Source organism: Gekko japonicus, unplaced genomic scaffold, assembly GCF_001447785.1.
Source record: "Gekko japonicus isolate JY-2015 unplaced genomic scaffold, Gekko_japonicus_V1.1 scaffold563, whole genome shotgun sequence".
Lineage (NCBI taxonomy): Eukaryota > Metazoa > Chordata > Lepidosauria > Squamata > Gekkonidae > Gekko > Gekko japonicus.
This window is the reverse complement of record NW_015166439.1, coordinates 325253-345036: the sequence shown is the minus strand read 5'-3', so window position 1 is coordinate 345036 and position 19784 is coordinate 325253. Positions and strand designations below refer to the sequence as shown.

The 19784-nt window shown below is 46.5% G+C and overlaps 1 protein-coding gene across 1 annotated transcript; it reads left to right on the top strand.

Annotated features, from left to right (window-relative positions):
• Positions 1–1005: 1005 nt before the first annotated feature.
• Positions 1006–18930, top strand: TSGA10IP (testis specific 10 interacting protein). The gene is made up of 8 exons (XM_015411910.1): positions 1006–1263; positions 5327–5488; positions 6236–6962; positions 8982–9201; positions 13533–13700; positions 15483–15582; positions 18260–18384; positions 18843–18930. The coding sequence occupies exons 1-8, from the start codon at positions 1006–1008 to the stop codon at positions 18886–18888; spliced, it is 1806 nt and encodes a 601-aa protein (XP_015267396.1). The 3' UTR covers positions 18889–18930.
• The last annotated feature ends 854 nt before the right edge of the window (positions 18931–19784 follow it).

Genomic DNA, 19784 nt, shown 5'->3' with positions numbered 1-19784 from the left:
AAGTAGCCTTGTTTAATCAGAACAAGATCCTTCTACTCCAGCATTGCATTTCTGATTACTGTCACATGTTCTACATTTCTGGGGGAAATAGGGTTGCCAAGTCCATCTTCCACCCCCAGCGGGGGACTTTGGGGGACCCCCAGGGGGGGACTTTGGGGGCATGCCTGGAGGGGGTGGGGCATCCCCAACATGATGATGTCACATTGGGGACATCCGCCGCCGCCCCCCCGCCCGTGCGTCGGATCTCCAGAAACGGCAGTTCCCTGCCCTTAAGGGAGCCGGTGTTTTCCTTTTAAATGCAGGAGCTGGCGTTTCCCCTTTAAGAGCAGCCGCGTTTCACTTTTAAGAGCACGAAGCTGGCACTCCGGGCTTGGGAGGAAACACAGACTTTGGAGGAAACATGGGTTCCACACACTTAAAGGGAGAGAGAGGGGTGGGTGAGGGTGTTGGGGGTGGGGCTTCCCCCGCCGGCCATCTGGCCGGAGGGCAAGTAACCCCCCCCCCAAAAAAACAGGGGACCCTTGGCAAACCGGGGGGTTTGGCAACCCTAGGGGGAAAGCCCCACTGCTGTTGTGCTTCATCTGTAGCCGCAACAGAGAAACCATGCAAGCCCATCCCCCTGTACACAACATTTAACTTTGATCAACTTGATCAAATTTTTAAAAGGCATCCAATAATGGAGTTCGTGATAATAAGGGTTAGTTACAGAACTCCAAATTAACCTCACAAAGGCCTTACAAATAGAGCAGGGAGCTACAGTATTTCTGAATGTGGGAAAGTTCAGGCTGAGGCCCATATCTTTGGACAATATTATTCTAGCCACTGCTGAAAAGTTTCCATACTGAAGAGCTGGCTCATATGGCTTGCTTCAACCTAAGGATCTGTATATTACTTCTACTACTTTACATCATTTCATGGCTGGTGTACAGTGTCAATTCTGGGGTTTAGGCCTAACTGAAGCACTGCCACCAGAGTTGCCATGACAACTGCCTGGTAGAGGAAGCCATGTTTTATTCCCAGAAGCCACTCCTCCCTAACAAGGCCTGTTCTGGAAGTGGGCCTGTTACTGTGGTAACCAGAAAGCAGCTAGGCCAGTTCCATGTTGTGGGTGCCATGCTAAACCCTCATCGTCAGTCAGTGCTGACCAACACATGCATCAAACCCTCTGGGGACCCCCTTAACCGGACACCTGGCACCATCTATGAGCCAAAAGGGCAAGTCCGGCTCTTGGGGCTACTTTCTGAGAGCTCCACTTCCCCTCAGGTAGATTGGAACAGCCTGCTTGGAACTGCTTGCCGCCATAACTGGAGAGCCACATATCAACCTTCTCAATTATGCTTCATAGCCCTACTGTGTTTTATCACAGCAGACACCGTATATTATATAGAAAGAATCTGGGTAGGAGGCTTACAGTATATGGGCAAGGGGATGGGGCAGGGGGTTATGACGATTCACCATATAGCTTCAACCTGGTTTTATGACATGTATCCAAGTACTAACCAGGGCTCAACTTCCAAGATCTGACGAGACTGGCCTATCCAGGTCAGGGTATTCTAGTGCAGGGGAATTGGGTATGAAGTTGACATGTTGGATATTTCTTTGCATTTCTGTGGATAAGTCACTGTGGTGTGGTGTAGTGGTTAGTATTGGACTACAGCCTGGGAAGCCCAGGTTTGAATCCCCATTCTATCATGGAAGCTTGCTGGGTGACCTTGGGCTAGTCACAGACTTAGCCTAACCTACCTAATAGAGTTGTTGTGTGGTTAAAACAGAAGAGAATAAGCGTGTCTGGGTCCCCACTGGGGAGAAGAAAAGTGAATAAGTAATAAAATGTAAGAAGTGATAAAAATATAGAATGTGGGTTTTGTTTGCTGATAAAGATAAGCTGTGGGTGATAACATGCCTCCTCTATTGTATGACCACTGGAGCTATAAGTAATTGGCTACTGGTGAACTACACGGAGGGTTACAGGATTATTGATATCTTGGGGCCACGCTAAAAAAGAATGACCCCAAGTGGCTATTTGGGTATATCCAGCCTCTTGCCATTTGCAATATTCTTAATTGTTTTGGGGCGGGGGAGGGAATGGGAAGGACCTTGGAGCATAAGGACCCCTTCCTTCTGGAATGTATTACTGTCGGCAAGTGAGTAGGGAGGCAAAGGAACACTATGTGCTCAGAGGAGGTCTGCAACAGAAATTACTCACGGATGAGGTTTCACTCAGAATTGGCTTGAATCCTTGCATTCAATAAAGATTCTGAAGTAAGCCCTAACTCAAATTTAAACTCTGACAGAGCCCTGGAAAATGCTTCTGTGCAACAGTGAAACAGGTCCCTTTAAGCCTGTGTGGAGTGAATATTCTCCTGTACTGAGTAAACAGTAGCCCCCAACATGCATTTGGAGAATAGTCCCTTGGAGGAAGGGTGGGATAAAAAATTAATAAACATTCTCAAAAATTATCACAGATATCATTGAAACAACCCAGTAAGGCAGACCCAGTGTTGTTATCCCTACACTGCAGATATGAGGCATAGGCCACCTGACAGGTTCATAGGTGAGGTGAGATTTGAACCAGAGGCTTCTCAGCTCACATATTTTAGCCGCTATTCTACACCTGGGACTTTTCAGTACCTTCAAAGAATGCTTAGGCTTGCTAGGACTCTGTTGAACCTTCAGGCATAGAAGCAACTAGTTTGATAAACGCATGTTCTCAGTGTTTGACTTGTATTAGGCTGATGTTAGCTTTTAACACAGTTGCGGGTAGTTTGAAGCACATTTCCCCTTGGTGCATTCATGCACACATTTCTTTTGCTTTCATTACACCATACTATCTGATAACATATGTAACACACTTTGAACATTAAAGAAAGCAATATACATGATATGTAATAGTCATCAACAGTGTTCCCTCTAAGCTGAGTTAGAGTGAGCTAGCTCACAGTTTTTTAGCCTCTGGCTCACGCATTTTTGTCTGAGCTCAGGAAGGATGGCTCCAGAGCAAACTAATTTATGCAGTAGCCAAAAAACTTGCTCACAATTCTAATGCCAGTAGCTCACGAAGTGGGATTTTTGCTCACAGGACTCCACAGCTTAGAGGGAACATTGGTCATCAATGCTATTCTTCTTTGCTTTGTCTTCATGCTATCCCATACTTTCCCCACCTCTAGCACCCCCCCCCCATCCCCTTTCAAAGCCAAAGCTGCAACACAGCTCAGCTGGGGGTGTGGGGGAGCCTGCTAAACAGCAAAATGCCATTTTGAAAGTCGAGTTAAGCTCCACCTTCTCCCTACATTGGTTGTGGGTGAAGCTTTCATATGGCAGCTCTACCTGGAGCCAGCCTTATTTCCATGTTTAAAACTGGATCAAAGGAGAATTTCTTTTGATCTGATTTATACAAGAGAGCCTAGGGAACCCCTGGGTTGTGTCTGAAAGCTCCCAAAAATGCAGGGGCATGCTCTTCTCCTTTGGGGGTAAAAACCCTCATGTGGAAACAAGAAAGCATGAATAGCACATGGTGGGCTAGCTCTAGCTGGTGGTTGAGGGACATGGAGGACATCTTCCTCACCAGGCATCCTGTTCAACAGTGGTCAAATCTTCACTGTTTCTACTGCTGGACTCTTGAAACAGATTAGGGATTCTGTTGGTGTGCTGGCTACCCACCCCGTTCCTTAAGAGGCTCCTTGCCACAGCTGACAAGACTAGTCTCAGCACTGATGCTGGAGGTTCCCAGGTTTGTCATTTTGGGGGGCTTCAACATCCATACTGGGGCTGTGATATTTTCATTTTTAGTTTGATTGTTGTTTTTGTGTTGTTGTACTGTCTTGAGATACATTTTTACATTTAAGTTGGCTTGGGCATTTTATGGAAAGGCAGCCTAGAGACATTTCAAGGTGAGGGAATCTGAGTAAAGTGAGTAAGCTTCATGGCTGACCAAGGATTTTGATTGATTTCCGTTATAAATCAATAAGTTCTTCTGAAATTGTGACATAACATTAGTTGTAGAGAATTTCACAAGGGCCTACTAGGAGGCCATCTACCAACACCTGTTAAAATATCACAGGACACATTGGATTACTTGTGTTTAATGCCATCTTGTTTTAATTGTTTAATTGTTTAACTGGTTTATATCTTAAGAACATAAGAGAAACCAATGTTGGATCAGGCGAATGGCCCATCCAGTCCAACACTCTGTCACACAGTGGCCAAAAATACCAGGTGCCATCAGGAGGTCCAGCAGTGGGGCCAGGACACTAGAAGCCCTCCCACTGCTGCCCCTCCGGGCATCAAGAATACAGAGCATCACTTGCCCCAGACTGAGAGTTCCTATCTATACCTTGTGGCTAATAGCCACTGATGGACCTCTGCTCCATATGTTTATCTAATTCCCTCTTGAAGCCGTCTTGGTTTTATTAGTTTTATTATGTTGTGAGCCGCCCTGAGCCCATCCGTGGGGTAGGGTGGGATAGAAGTTAAATAAATAAATAAATAGAATGACATATTTTATTGATTTATTTAGTACATTTTTATCTCAGCCTTCCTCCAAGGAGCTCAGGGATGTGTACATCATTCTCCCTTCCTCCTATTCTCTTCATGACAACCCTGTGAAATAATTTATTTTATTTTACTAACTTCATTTATACCCCACCTTTCTTTCATACAGGGAGCCAAAGCACCTGACATAGTTCTTCTCTCCCCTATTTTATCCTCCAATAACCCTGTGAGGTTCCTGCCAACCTAGCAGTTCGAAAGCAAGAAATTGCAAGTAGATAAATAGGTACTGCTTCGGTGGGAAGGTAACAGCATTCCGTGCACCTTGGCATTTAGTCATGCCGGCCACATGACCATGGAAATGTCTTCGGACAGCACTGGCTCTTTGGCTTGGAAATGGAGATGAGCCTCCAACCCTAGAGTCAGATTCGACTGGCTTTCGAGCAAGGGAAACCTAACCCTGTGAGGTAGGTTAGGCTGAGACCAAGGTCATCCAGTAAGCTTCTAAGGCAGAGAGAGCAGGGATCTGAACCTTGGTCTCCCAGATCCTAGTCTAGCACTTTAACCACTATACCAAACTGACTGTACAGTGAGAACAAAAGGCTGAGAAAGAGTGGGACTGGTCCAAGGTCACCCAGCAAGATTCCTGGCAGAATGGGGACTGGAACCCGGTTTCCCTGATTCTAATCTAATATCCTAACCACTATACCATACTGGCTATACAGTGAGATATTTTACTAGCCATTCCAGCAGTGAACCGTTGACAAAACTGACCATGGAATTGCATATTATTGTGTGACAATATTATCTCTAAGCTCCACGGTGTCTGTGCACACAGGAGGACTATCTGGATGCTGGAGATGGAATGCTGATCTGTATGAAGCGACCAAACAAGAAGAGCGTCACTTCGATTGGGAAGGGCTGCTTGGAGCCTGAGAAATTAGGCGCTAATGCCACTGACACCTTAGACCCAGAGTCAGATTCCAAGCCAAGCAGGCAAGTGGTTTGGGCTGGGGGCAGAGGACAGAAGAAATGACTGTTCTTGTAATGGAGATGCTGCCAGGAATGGTACATTTGTTAAGATTTTATGCTGAAGCTCTCTCGCTGCTTGCGTTTAGCAAAGCTGATTTTAACCACTATGTGCATGAACTACGGTTTTGAAAGATCTGTTGGTAAGATTTTGTTGATCTGAGCTATCTAGCAGTTCAGGTTGAGAGTTTATTTTTCTTTTAGGATTAAATCATACAATGTTTGAAGTCTTCCTGGAATCTCTGTTTAGGATAGTGGCTCAGGTTTTGAAAGGGATATTTTAAATTTAGCTTACCAAGAATATGATTTCTTTGCTGTGTACTCGTGTGTCTGTGTGTTGCAGCTAACTTAAGACAATTCCATGGGGTTTTCAAGGCCAGAGACCAAGCAGAGGTGGTGTGCCATTACTTTCCTCCGCAGAGTCTTCCTTGGTGGTCTCCCATCCCAGGACCAACCCTGCTTAGTTTCTGAGCTCAAATGCAATCAAATTGTATTATACCATTACATATCCCCTGCTGCTTTGTACTTAGATTTGACATACTCCACTCTTTAAAAATTTACTTATTTGCTAATAACATTGTTGAGCAAATCTTAGAGAAGGCAAAACTGAATGGAGAAAAAGCAAATTAAGAAAATTGGATTTCAGAGCAGGAGGGAGATCAGGCCTGTGTCTGACTGGAGTGCTGTTTTCCCTAGGCAGCAGGAAGTACAAGAGGAGCCCACGCCCCCCACACCAGACCCCAAGGCCAGCTCCCCAAGCCCTTCAACAGCACTTGAGCCGTCTGGACAACCGCGTTCAGGATCATTTCCATTCCAATGGATGTGGGAGAGATTCTCTATCAAGGGCCAAGCCACTTACCAACACCAATCCTTAGAGAAGGCTAAGAAGAAGAATTCCTCCAAGGTTTCCAAGAGCTCTGCTTCTGAGCCTCTCAGCACATCAGAGCCAGGTTCAGGCTCCACCAGCAGGCAGGGATCCAGTGATGTTAAAGACAACTTTTGCCTGGGTGAGTGTGGAACATCAGAAGGTCCCAAGGAGCTCCGCTATAAGCATCAGAAGCGACGCCAGCTCATGGGCCCATCTCCTGGGAGTTCCCTTTTGCCTCTCTACTGGAAGATGGAGGCCCGGTCTGAGGTTCGGAAGCGCCAGCTGCGCCAGGAACGCCGGCACTGGCTCCAGCTTGCTCAGCAGTTACTGAGCCTTGAGGAACGGTCCCCCTGGAGTGAGAAGCGGCTCTCAGCCAAGCAGCTGGAAGAGAAACTGAAAGCAGAACTTCTCTGCCTAGCCACGGAGCCCGTGGAGCCCAGTCCACAAAAGGAGAAAACCAAAGGCAAGACTGCCAAAGAGGAGCCGACATTCAAACCCACCATCAACCGCAAGATCCCCGATTTCAAGAATTTGCAGAAGCGTTTCCAAGATCAACTTGAGCACAAGAAAGATCAAGGTGGAGAGCAGGCATCGATTTGTTTTAAAAAGGAAAGGTGATGGGGTAAATCAGGGGTGATTATAATAATTCTGCACATGCCCAGAGTTACTCGCTTCCTTTAGCTATATTCACTCTCAGAGCTTGCAAGACCTGAAGTTTTTTGACAAGGTTTTAAAGAACAATATGGCTATGAAAGTTTAATAATTTAAAAAAAAAAATTAAAGAAAGAACAATATGGCTAAACCTGAGCCACTAGACACCTCAGAGGAAAGCTCTTACTAGCCGAATTTGGAATACTGTGCCCAGTTCTCATTGCCCCATTTCAAAAAGGATATGGTAGCTTGAAGAGGTGCAGCAAAGGTAATAGGGGTGAAGACTGTTTGGCCAGCTGTAGTGATGATTGGGGCAGACCTGCATTTGAAGCCACAAGTCTGTCCACTGTCATGTTCAGCTTGGGATCATTGAATTTTCAATAAGTTGTCCACCGGCCCAAGATGTCTTTCCCTGCATAGTCACAACCAGTTAAGGCCTTATTGGTGACTTTTTGGGAAAGAGTTTTTCCAGAGGGGTAGCTATATTAGTCTATTGTAGCACACTAAAACAGAAGTCCAATGGTACCTTAAAGATTAACAATATGTATTCCAGTATGAACTTCTGTGAAACAGAGCTCACTTCCTTGGGGTACAATGGAAAGAAAGAAAATTATTTACCTTATTTTTAAAAAGTTTCAGAATGGTGGGAGAAAAGGGGAGGAGTTGAGCAAAGAAAGGCCTGGTATAGTAAGTCAAGTGTGATTCTTTAGTTATACACAGCGGATGATGAGAGGAGTCAGAGATTCTAGTAGCCCTCTCGTGCTGTGAAAATAAACAGAAGTGCAATAAAATTGGGTAAATAACAAGCTGATTAAGGAAGTGGCATGTCGCACTTGGAACTCATGTACATGGGATGTTTCTTACTATTCTGCTCAGCTAAGCATGGCATATCCAAGTGGTATATCCCTCCCATGCAAGAACCTCCTTTACCAACAGGATGCACCTTGTGCTACCAAAAAATGTTTAGCACCAATGGAATGTCCCTTCCATAGCTGAACAAAAAACTAGGAAACAACCTTGTAGATCTTCGGACTATCATTTCCATATGTGTTATTTTGTTGCTTGTGTGCCTGTATTGCATCAGGATTTCCCCCCTCCTTTTCTGCACATGTTTAGCTCCCTCTAGTGGTCGTTTTGATATTTCATTGCTGTATCATCAGCTTATTCCCAAGCACTTTCAAAGCGCAAGGAAATAAGATGGAGATGCACAGATGAATTATCAAAGTGACCACTAGAGGGAGCAAAAATTAGTTTTAGGTTGATGAAAAGGATAGGCAGCCCATCTTTTTCTCTACTGGAGCTAATAGTCATTGTGGGGGAGGGAATTGCTATCTGGCAAATATGTGACTTGGTATACCTTTAGCTGGATCAGGTATGGGCTGGCTGAGTGACTTACAGGAAGCCTTTCTTCATCTGCATTTATCCTAATTCCTCTAGCTCAAAGAATATCTTCCCTTGGCCAACCTATGGGGCAGAGCAGCCAGACCCCATTCTTAAATCTTACCTATTTTGCAATTTGGACTGCTAGTTTGTAAGACCATTGATTGGAGCAACTTGCTCCTTCACCCAGAAGCCAATCAGCAGGCATCTAGATTAGATTAAAAAAAAAACAGATTGGAATAATGAACACTCTGCAACAGCATAACATAGTGTTAATAAGCTGATTTTAAAATTTGTACCCCTCTTCCTCCCTTTGTTCAAATATAAAATCTAAAACACCTTAAATAGAACAATTGTAATAGTGCTTTTTAATATGAATTTGTCTGTCAGTGTCATCAAAGTGAATGAGTATATTAAAATCTACATCCCAAGTTCCTTAGCTGTTCTTGGGGGAGCCCCTTTGAGGGAGTCTCAGCCTTCCCTCCAGATATGGGAACCTCTGAAGATGTTGGAGGCCCCCTACCTCTGCCCCTTATTAATATCTATTTTCTTCTGTCCTGCCCAGCAAAGGTCACCATCTGTAAGCCTTTCCACCTTACCTCCGTCGGCAGCTCCCAAACATTCTCTGGGGACGAGGAGAAGCAGGATCAAGAAGACCCTTTTTACGAGGTTGGCAACATCTGGAGAGATCACTGGAGGGCCCAGTCTTGCCCAGACTTTGGCCCTCCTAGTGTTCATCCAGTGATGCACACCAAGGCCTCTGATAAGCGGCAGGAGGCCAACAGGTAAGCACGAGCTGCTTCAGTCCAACCTAGTAAGGCAAAATATATCCCATTATAATATTCCTTGTTCCATTCCTTTCCACAGTCTTGTAAGGAACACTGAAAATCTGTGGTGCTGGAAGTTGGAGCAGGATGGCAAATTTAAAATAAATTGTTATGGTCCTTGTTCTTCCCCGTCCCTCATGTGCAAAATAAGAGAGCATTTAAATACTACCGGTCTCCATTGGTCCTTTCCAATAATAAAATAATTCTGAAAAATCCAAGATGTTTAGTAAGATACCTCAAGGGTCCTCTCGGGCCTTTCATCACTTATTTATCATTCTAAAACTCAGTGGCCCAGGGGGTGATTCCAGTTCCTGGTGGCTGGATTGAATTACTTGTTATGTCAACTAAGCCCTCCAAACAATCCTGCTGTACTTTAGTGCTGGCAGAACGGAGTACATGGCAATGGTTGCAGCCAGCTTGGCAGTGGAGTGTGAGGGAAAAAGGGAAAATCTGCTTTGGAACGATCAGTTTGAAAGATTACAGCCAAAGTGTGTTTGTGGATAGGAAGGTGCAGATTGTTTCAGGTACCAGCCACATCCATTCTCCCATCCCAAGCTTTTTCATTTTAAATCAGTAATTGGCATATTATTGCTATGGTGTTATAATGCTATGGGGGGACACACAAAACTAGGGGGGGAAATCCCATCTCCCCCCCCCCCCTAGGCTAAGGCGGCACAAGTCCAGCCCAGCCCTGCCACAGTGGCAGTGGTGTCTGGAAGCCGCTTCAGGTGGCCCCCTGGCACCTGCTGCATCTGCAGCTAGCTTCCAGCATTCACTACTGTGGCTGGGCCACAAGTGGCTCCCAGTGTTTGCCGTCATGACCAGTCCCAGAGCAGCTCCTGGAGTCTGCCGCCAGGCTTGCCACACCTCCCAGTCACCACCACAGAAGCAAGGTAAGTGCATTGTCTGCACGTGCACAAACAATGCCTTTTATTTTTTATTTTAATTTGAGGGGAATTTAAACATTTCAGATTTTTCTGGGGAGTCCCCCAAGTTTGCAGAAAAACCTGTTTAGCATCCATGTGGCCCCAATCTGCAGATTTAGGTATCTGCACATGGTGGCCACACATCGCTATTAGATATATAGTTAGCAATCTGTCATAGCAATTTTAAAGCCCTTTGGTTGGGGGGGATGGCAGCAACCAGGGGGTGGGTGGGGGCTGAGGTAAGGAAAGTGTGGGTAAAAAACACTATGTGGATGCTCCATTCCCAACGTGAGTGCCTCTGCATTCACAGCAGCAATGATAACCACACAGAGGACCATGTGAAAACACCCATAGTCCATCTTGAATAAATCTCTAGGACAGACTAAAGCTGTAATGATGAGGTGAGCATGGTGTGGCACTTTTACATGGTGTGGCACTTTACATGCTAGGTGATGGAACACGCCCCCCCCCCCCCCCGTGTATCTGTCTCTGAGTTCAGGGGTCATTCCAGGGAAATTAAAAGAGGCAGTGGTGAGGCCACTCTTAAAGAAACCATCTTTAGATCCTACTGATCCATCCAACTACTGCCCAGTACCAAGGTAATCGTTCCTAGGCAAAGTAGCTGAGAGAACGACAGCAGAACAGCTCCAGGTTTTCCTATGAGACACTTCAGCCCTGGATCCATTCCAATCTGGTTTTCGCCCCAGCCATGGGACAGAGAGAGCACTGGTCGCCCTCACAGATGAGCTCTGTAGGCAGCTGGATCAAGGCGGGTCACCACTACTGTTATTACTTTATTTGACAGCAGTGTTTGACATGGTCAATTATGATCTGTTGATCCACCACCTTGCTGATATGGGGATCTGTGGTTCAGCCTTGAGGTTTTTGTCTCATTTGTCCAAGGTCAGGAACAGAGAGTGGTGCTGGGGGAGAGGGTCACGCCATGATACTCTTTGGTGTGTGGTGTCCCCCCAACAGGCAATCCTTTCCCCAATGTTATTTAACATCTATATGTGCCCCCTCGTCCAGCTGATATGGAGTTTTGGGCTGGGCTGTCACCCGTATGCAGATGACACCCAGCTGTATCTGTTGATGGCCAGCTGAATACTGCCCAGGATATTTTGGCCAAGGGTTTGGAGGCTGTGGTTGGTTGGTTGAAACAAAGCCGGCTGAAATTAAATCCATCTGAGATTCTGTGGCTGGGCCGGGGAAATTTGGGGTTAGGTTGCCAACTCCCCGCTCTTGGCGATGTGCCTTTAACACCAGTGCCAACCATCAGAAGCCTGGGTGTGATTCTGGATGCCTCCCTTTCTGTGGAAGCCCGGGTCACAAATGTGGCCAGACTAGCATTTTTCCATCTGCGCCAGGTCACACAATTGGTTCCCTTCCCATCTTGCCCTGACACAGCCACAGTGAATCATACAATGGTCACCTCCAGAGTAGACTACTGTAACCTGCTCTACGCCAGGCTACTCTTGAGGCTGACCCAGAAATTGCAACTGGTCCAGAATGTGATGGCACATGGTCTCATGAGGACTTTGTTCAGAGCCCACATTCAACTGGTGCTCCACCAGCTGCACTGGCTTCAGGTTGAATACCAGATCAGGTTCAATGTGTTTGAGCCAGTTTGGTGTAGTGGTTAAGTGTGCGGACTCTAATCTGGGAGAACCGGGTTTGATTCCCCACTCCTCCACTTGTACCTGCTGATGTGACCTTGGGTCAGTCACAAGCTCTGGCACAGCTGTCCTTGAAAAAGAGCAGTTTGTGTCAGAGTTCTCTCAGCCCCACCCACCTCACAGGGTGTCTTGTATGGGGAGGGGAAGGGAAAGCCGCTCTGAGACTCCAAGTGAAGGGCGGGGTATAAATCCAATCTCCTCCTCTTCTTCTTCTATTAACCTTTAGAGCCCTAAACGGTCTGGGACCAGTATACCTGTGGGACTGCCTCTCCTGGTATACCCCCCAAAGAGCTTTATGCTAAGTGGATAACAACCTACTGGTGATCCTCGGCCTGAAAAGCATCTGTCTATCCTCAACCAGAACCAGGACTCTTTTAGCTCTGACTCCGACCTGGTGGAACACTCTGCCACATGAGATCTGGGCCCTCAGAGCTTGCAAGACAGAGATGTTCCGCCAGGCCTCTGGTTGAGGCAGCGATGGTCTCCATCGTAGACTGGCCTCTCTTCTCCCTCCCACCCCCCGCCCGGCCTCTGGGTTGTAATTTTCTCATCTGACTAACTGTGGGATGTTTCACCCTCCCCCTGGATAGGGGGCACAGTTGTGCTCTTTTGTGTGCCATCTGATCAGTTATTAGTATTATTGTAAACATTGTTTTAATATTTAATTGTATTGATATTGTTTTATGAATGCTGTTACCCACTCTGAGCCCTGCTGTACAGGGGATGGCAAGCTATAAATCCAATATACAAATAAATAAATACATGGAAGAAACATGATATACCAGAAGGCAGCAATATCTTTAGCAATAGTCTAGATGTTTATATTTCAAAATAACTTTTTTCACACACCTCATTTACCTTCATGTCATGCATCCAGCCCAATTCAGGCTGTTTTACTTATTAGGGCTACATTCAGGGCCAGTGTCAAGAGTTCACATTGTTGGGGGACTGCTAAGGCTAATGTTCTGTCACAGGGCCCAGGGCTCTTTTTGTAGAAAAAGCCCAGCAGGAACTCATTAGCATAATAGGCCACACCCAGCAGCAGGAACTCATTAGCATATTGGGCCACAGCCCTGACAGCACAGCTCATTCGCACATTAGGCTGCACCCACATGTTACCAGAAGTGTGGTTATCCAGCCACACCCACCTTTTGCTTGTTATTCTGTTTACCTTGTTTGTTGTCAAAACCCAGGGCCTTTTTTTGTAGGAGGAACTCCTTTGCATGTTAGGCCACACACCCCTAATGTAGCCAATCCTAATGAGTTTCTGCTGTGGGGTGTGGCCTATTATGCTAATGAGTTCCTGCTGGGCGTGGCCAATGTGGGAGCCAGCCGGAACTCTGTTCCTGTGCGTTCCTGCCCAAAAATAGCCCTGAGAGGGCCCACTGACAACTACAGACTTCCACCAGAAATATCCACACATCTTGAAAGACCCTGTGGCATTGCAGGGGTGTTTGGGGTGATGTCCCTTTCTGTGTGAGTAGGAAGACTGGAGAGAGAGCAGACTGGGACTGATTCCCCACAAGCAACTGTGCCGCCTTCTGTTTGCGATACACAAATTTAGCCCCATCCAGTCTACACGATTCAATCACTCTTCCAGCCTGACCGCTAACCTTCCTGTTTCCAGCCCACCTATCCACCCACCCTTGCCCCATGCTTGAAACCTGCATGCTGATCTCTTTTGTAGACTGCTGCTGCTGGAATGGGAACGGAGGGAACAGCAGGAGAAGTGGCGAGCCGAGCTGCGCAGGATCAAGGAACAGCAAGTGCAGCGGGAAGTGGCCAAATGCCTGGCAGCTTACCGTAGCCCAGGCCACTCTGCCATGTCAGTCCAAAAAAGGCGAGAGGAACTCCGGTAGGCTACGATGACTCCTCTCTGCCTAGTTTGCCTGTGGTCTAGAGCTCTGGTTCCTGACATGGGCTCAGCTACAGACCGTAGCAGTGCTGATGGGGTGAGGGGTGGGGATTCATTCAGCTCTTGGGTCCAGAGATGAGTAAAGTCAGACGTCGATTCGGGGGGATTGCGGGGGATCGCCGTTCTCCCGAGTGAGGTGCGGGGGAGCGGGGCACACAATGAAGCCCCGCCCCCTGCTTCCGGCCGTCCCATTTCCGGCCCTCATTCAGCCAGAAGGAGGCAGGAGAAGAGGGAGGGTAAGTTGCTTCCTCCCCGTCCCTCCCCACCCCTGCCTGCCTCCTGGTAATTGGAATGTGAATAGCCACATATTTTGTACTTCATCTATTACCAAACCTTTTTACCTGACATGGGTGGTTTGCTTGTTTTCCCCCACATGTGCCATCAGATAGGCTCGCCAGCTCTGAGTTGGCAATACCTTGGAGATTTTGGGGGTGGAGCCTGAGTGGTGGGTTTAGATTCAGAGGAATTAGCTGTGTTAGTCTGTTGCTGCAAAATAGTCCAAGAGTTCAAATAGCACCTTTAAGACTAACCTACAAAATAGTCCAAGAGTTCAAATAGCACCTTTAAGACTAACAAATAGCACCTTTAAGACTAACAAATAGCACCTTTAAGACTAACCTTTAAGACTAAGACTAACTGAGTGGTGGGTGTGGCCTTATGACACACTTCCGGTGATGTCAGGGGGTGTGGCCTTAAGACACACTTCCGGTGATGTCAGGGGGTGTGGCATATGCTAATGAGTTATGCTAATGAGTTCCCCTAGCTCTTTTTCTACTAAACGACCCCTGAGTAAAGTGTTTTTTTAACCAGCAAACATCATGCAGAGGCCCAGACACAGCCCTCTACCATAAGGTAGGCTATTGTGTTCTTGAAAGTCCCCTCCACACAAACCAATGGCTGTTTAATCAAGGAACGAGATCCCTCAGCCTCGGCCAAGGCAGTACTACGTTATGGTGTGTGTGTGTGTAAAGAGCCACCAAATTGCAGCCACTTTATGGCAACTCCATAGGGTTTTCAAGGCAAGGGATAAATGGAGGTGGTTTGCCATTGCCTCCTTCTATATAGTGCTCCTGGACTTCCTTTGTTGTCTCCCATCCAAGTGCTAAACAGGGATGACCCTGCTTAGCTTTCGACAGGGCTCTTTTTGTAGAAAAAGCCCAGCAGGAACTCGTTAGCATAACAGGCCACACCCAACAGCAGGAACTCATTAGCATATTGGGCCACACCCCTGACAGCACAGCTCATTAGCACATTAGGCCGCACCCCCATGTTACCAGAAGTGTGGTTATCCAGCCACACCCACCTTTTGCTTGTTATTCTGTTTACCTTGTTTGTTGTCAAAACCCAGGGCTTTTTTGTAGCAGGAACTCCTTTGCATGTTAGGCCACACACCCCTAATGTAGCCAATCCTAATGAGTTTCTGCTGTTGGGTGTGGCCTATTATGCTAATGAGTTCCTGCTGGGTGTGGCCAACTCGGGAGCCAGACAGATCTCCGTTCCTGTGCATTCCTGCCCACAAATAGCCCATTCCTGCCCAAAAATAGCCCTGGCTTTCGAGATCCAACAAGATCGGGCTAGCCTGGGCTATCCAGGTCAGGGCGTGATACTGTGGAATAGCTTTTTTTAAAAATCTGGCCTTTTGGGGAGGAGGAGGTTGGAGGAGTAGAAAGAAAGAAATGAGACAAAGATCTCTAACACCATTTCCTTCTTGCTGCTGCACAGGAGGCAGGAGAAGCGGCGCATGGAACAGTACTTCTTGCAGCTACAAGAGATGCAGGGCCGTGTGGAGAGCAGGCCTTACCTCTTCGAGAGAGTCATGCAGGTGAAAAGGGAAGGGGAAAGTTCAACTTCATACCATCCTGGGTAGCACGAATCAATCACCCACCACCTATCAGCCTTCCTTCAGTCAGGTTACTAAAGGAGAGCCCACCCAAGGTGCAGATGAAAGCTTGTACAAGAACTGAGTTGAACCATTTGTATGGTTTATTATTCATACACTGCCGTCATTGTACATGGCACTTGACTGCATAAGGAAAGAGGCGGGTCCCAAAGAAATTAAAGTTTGACAGTGGAAAGAGAGCAAGGAAGGAAAGGCAACAAGGAATGGATTTACCATCTAGTTTGACTGGCAACAGTTTTCCAGAGCCTCTTGATAGACATCCTTTAAATGAAAATACCAGGGGCTGAATCTCTTCCCACATGTGAATGCATATGTGTTTCTGAGCCATGTTCCCTCTTCCAAATTAATGTGAGCAACTGTGATTTGAAAAGGTTTCAGCATATCCACAGATTATCATGAAGGTAGTATAGTTATCAAAAGCTTCTCTGAGCAGATGAACACACACAGGAAGCTGCCTTACATTGAATCAAAGACTGATTTTCCACAAGTGCTGCTCCACGCTCACTCCTCCCTTTTGCCCCATGGCATGTGTCAATTTCACACAAGGTGCTGCGCAGCTGCATTTTGCCCGGACCTTCGCGCGATTTCCCCCGCGTCTACTCAAACCTAAAAAAACAGGACTATCAAGGTCAGTATTGTCTACTCAGTCTGGCAGGAGCTCTCCAGGGTCTCAGACTGCAGACTTTCACAAAACCTATGTCCTGGTTCTTTTAACTGGAAATGCCAATTGAACCTGGGACCTTCTGCATGCAAAGCAGAAGCTCTTCCACTGATCCACAGCCCCTGTCTCCTTGAAGAAAGAAAAGTCAGGACTAGTTCAGTTAAAAGAAAACTGGGACTTGCATTCCACAAAGAGCCAGATATCTGGAGCACACACAGAAAAATGGTGACTGCTTGAGCTCTTCCACAAAGAGCCTCACAGCTCTGGCTCCCAAACAGGAACAGGTTTTTTCTCAGCATACACACATCATCATCATGCATTTGTGCACTTTACAGATTTTCTCCTCCTTTGCTGTGATTTTCCCTAAAACTGCTTTGAGACAATTTTTTTTTGAAAGATCACATCCAAAGTATGTTTGCACGAATGTGGACGGGAAGGTACAGATTTTTCAGGTCCTGACCACATGGCAGCATTTGCCTCATCCGAGTTCCCCACAATTGCCACCCCCTCACACCAGAGGGCTTTTTCAGGCTTTGGGGAAAAACCAATAAGTTGATGTGTGGCTAATGAGTTATAATTCTACAGCTATATGTAAATTACCATTCTTCTAAAAAGCCCTCCAGGGGTGGAGGGATGTAGAGGTGTCCATGGGGGCCTGGGGCAAGGAAAAATGCAAGGGGAAAGGTCACGTGGAGCTTCCATTGCTGCTGCCAGCGCCTCTGCATTCGCAATAGCAATGAGAGCCACATGGAGAAGCATCACCATGTGGAAGTACTCATACATTCTGCAAAAAGAACTCTGCAGAACTGTGGATACTTTCTAGGGAGTATTCTGAGTAGCATTCGTTTTGGGGATGCTTGCACTTGCTGCCCCCCACTGGTTCTGCACATCCACCAAAGGGCATCCAAAATCTGGGCTTTTCCACACACTCGATTTATGCCTGAATTTTCTTGGCAGTCAATCCACAAGCACTGGAATCAGTTTCAGCACAGTTCTTCCGCGTGGCTGTCCTCCCTCTGCATTTTCATGCTGGTGAAGTCAGTTAATTTTCTTCTGCACATGCCTTAAATCATCAGGATTTTCAGGGAGATGGTGCTATTGTCATTGGCGGTATCACAGCACGTCCCTTTCATTTTTGCATGCTTATGTCAATATATCGCTATCATGGCTGCATTTTTTCTAAAAAATGGCACTAAAATATCAATGCACTATTGTAGTGATAGGCTTAGTAAGTTCTCTGAATTCCCAGATTTCATTAAAAAAAAAAGATCTCTAGTCCCTTCCCTTGTGGAGATATGCCTTTTTCCTTACATTTCAGCCAGGGAAAAGGGCTAGGGACTGACTTTAAAAACAAACAAAATGAAAGCTGGGGTATATTGATATATTGATATTTTAGAGCTTTTATTTAAAAATATATTTTAAAAAACTATGTGTCTTCAGGGCAGGTGGGGAGGACAGGGAGTGGTTTAACAATGACAACAGGCCAGTCATTGAAAAGTGGGCTGGAGATGGGTGGGAGTAGGCGGGACAAAGAAAACTGACAGAAACATTATGCATGAGGAAAAAGGCAACTTAAAATCAACTTCCAGAAAAAGATCAGGGTAAAGGTGGTTTCAAAAAACCCAGGGGAAAAACAACAAAAACAAAGAGAAAACTAAAGGTACAAAAATGCTTGCAGAAATCAAGGGAAAACCAAAGCAGTTTGGGGCTAGAACGAACTAAAAGAACCATGCCGAAAAGCCTTCTGTTAGCCTTTCCATATTCAGCGTCTCATTTCCAACAGATTCAGCAAAACGGCATTTCAATATCTCAAATGTAGAATATCCCAAATGTAGAAGGATGCACTCATTTCCAGTTATATCAGGGCCAGCTGTGGGGCCGTCTACCTTTGTGCTGCCTGCCATTTGAACATCCACTCAAAGTGTCTCTTCTCCTCAGGCCAATGCCCGTCAGGCCGTGGAGCGGCGTTTTTCCCAGGTTCTGACCGCTCTGGGTGTCGATGAAGAGACACTGTGGAAGCACGCTGTCCGGCAGGCTGCTAGGAAATGCTCTGCCAAGGCCAGGTAAGGCTCTGGAGAACCAAGGGACTGGGGCAAGGCCTTCTTCCCCTAGGGGTCTTCCAGCCAGGACTGTGCATTCCCCAAAAAACAAGAATGTGCGCCAATTATATTTTCACAGTGGGGGCAAATAGTCCAGAAAATGGCACACGTTTAAGGTCTAAACCCCTGGTCTCCCTGGACTATAGTCCCAGTCTGAATCGGGCTGTGCATGTCTAGGAAGTGCTTCAGAACATGTCTCTCCACATGACCTGGGAGCATCCCCATGGAAAACTTAACATTTAGCCAGGCCCTCTGGAGGTAGCAAAAATGTGCTCTCTCTGTTCCTGGACTCTTCTTCTTGTTTTTGTGGCCGGGTGGCCCTGCACAGCTGGACTGCTGCTGGGATGGGAGCCCTCTGGGAACACCATTTGCTTTTGCCTGGAGCAGCTTTCATTTCACTGTCCGACTGTGTTGCATTTCAGGTCTAAGAGAACAGAGTCTACTGATGACTTCTCAGAGCAAATCTGACAGATAGCAGAGAAAGAGAGAGATCACCATGGACAGCCATTGAACCCCAGTCTTGCAGTCATGGAACATTTGAAAATAAAGTTAGCTTTGGAAAGCAGAGAAGTCCTCTGCCTTGATATTGTGCCTGCTCTGAATAGGTGGAAAACAGGAAGTTGAAGGTGGTGTATGGTGAAAGCAAGACATTATTCTGGGCAGGAAACACAGAAAGGAGTTCTACTCAGAGTCTACATTATTATAGTAGCAGCAGGGAGAAGGGGATATGTGGAACACAACAATACCTGCAGGCACATTTCTCCTGCTTGAAGAATGAGCAAGAGCCCAGGATAGTTCACTCTGCATTCTCTGGACTTCTTTCTTTGTGTTGTGTATAGTGTCCACTGTGTATGTGCCACCTGAAAGCCCTTTTACTTCCACACCACCACAATTCTAAAGGCCAGTCTCCTTTTTTAAAATGCAAGGGCCACAAACACCAAAAACTATATGGCTGAGATCCACTCTTGTTTTAAAAGGCACAAATGTATCTCCATTCCCAATGATACATGACACCCTGGGCTCTTGGTTTATCATCAGAGCAGTGTTTTATTTTTACCCAGGTTGCTTCTTATGCAATAAAGGACCCCTTGCCCTTGTGGGGGGGGGGGAGGAGATTGGATTTATACCCCACCCTTCAGTACCCAAAGATGTCTCAGAGCAGTTTACAATCTTGTTTCCCTCCCCCTCCCCACAACAGACACCCTGTGAGGTAGGTGGGGCTGAGAGAGCTCTTTCCAGAACTGTCCTTGAGAGAACAGCTCTGACAGAACGATGGCTTGCCCAAGGTCATCCAGCCAGGTGCAAGTGGAGGAGTGGGAAATCAAACCCAGTTCTCCCAGATTAGAGTCTGCACACTTAACCAC

Bases quoted from the DNA above. Each gene is read 5' to 3' on its own strand.
- TSGA10IP (XM_015411910.1), top strand. From the start codon at position 1,006: ATGTTTTATTCCCAGAAGCCACTCCTCCCTAACAAGGCCTGTTCTGGA. The intron at 9,202-13,532 runs GTAAGCACGAGC...TCTCTTTTGTAG, and splicing joins AAGCGGCAGGAGGCCAACAG to ACTGCTGCTGCTGGAATGGG. The intron at 13,701-15,482 runs GTAGGCTACGAT...GCTGCTGCACAG, and splicing joins AAAAGGCGAGAGGAACTCCG to GAGGCAGGAGAAGCGGCGCA.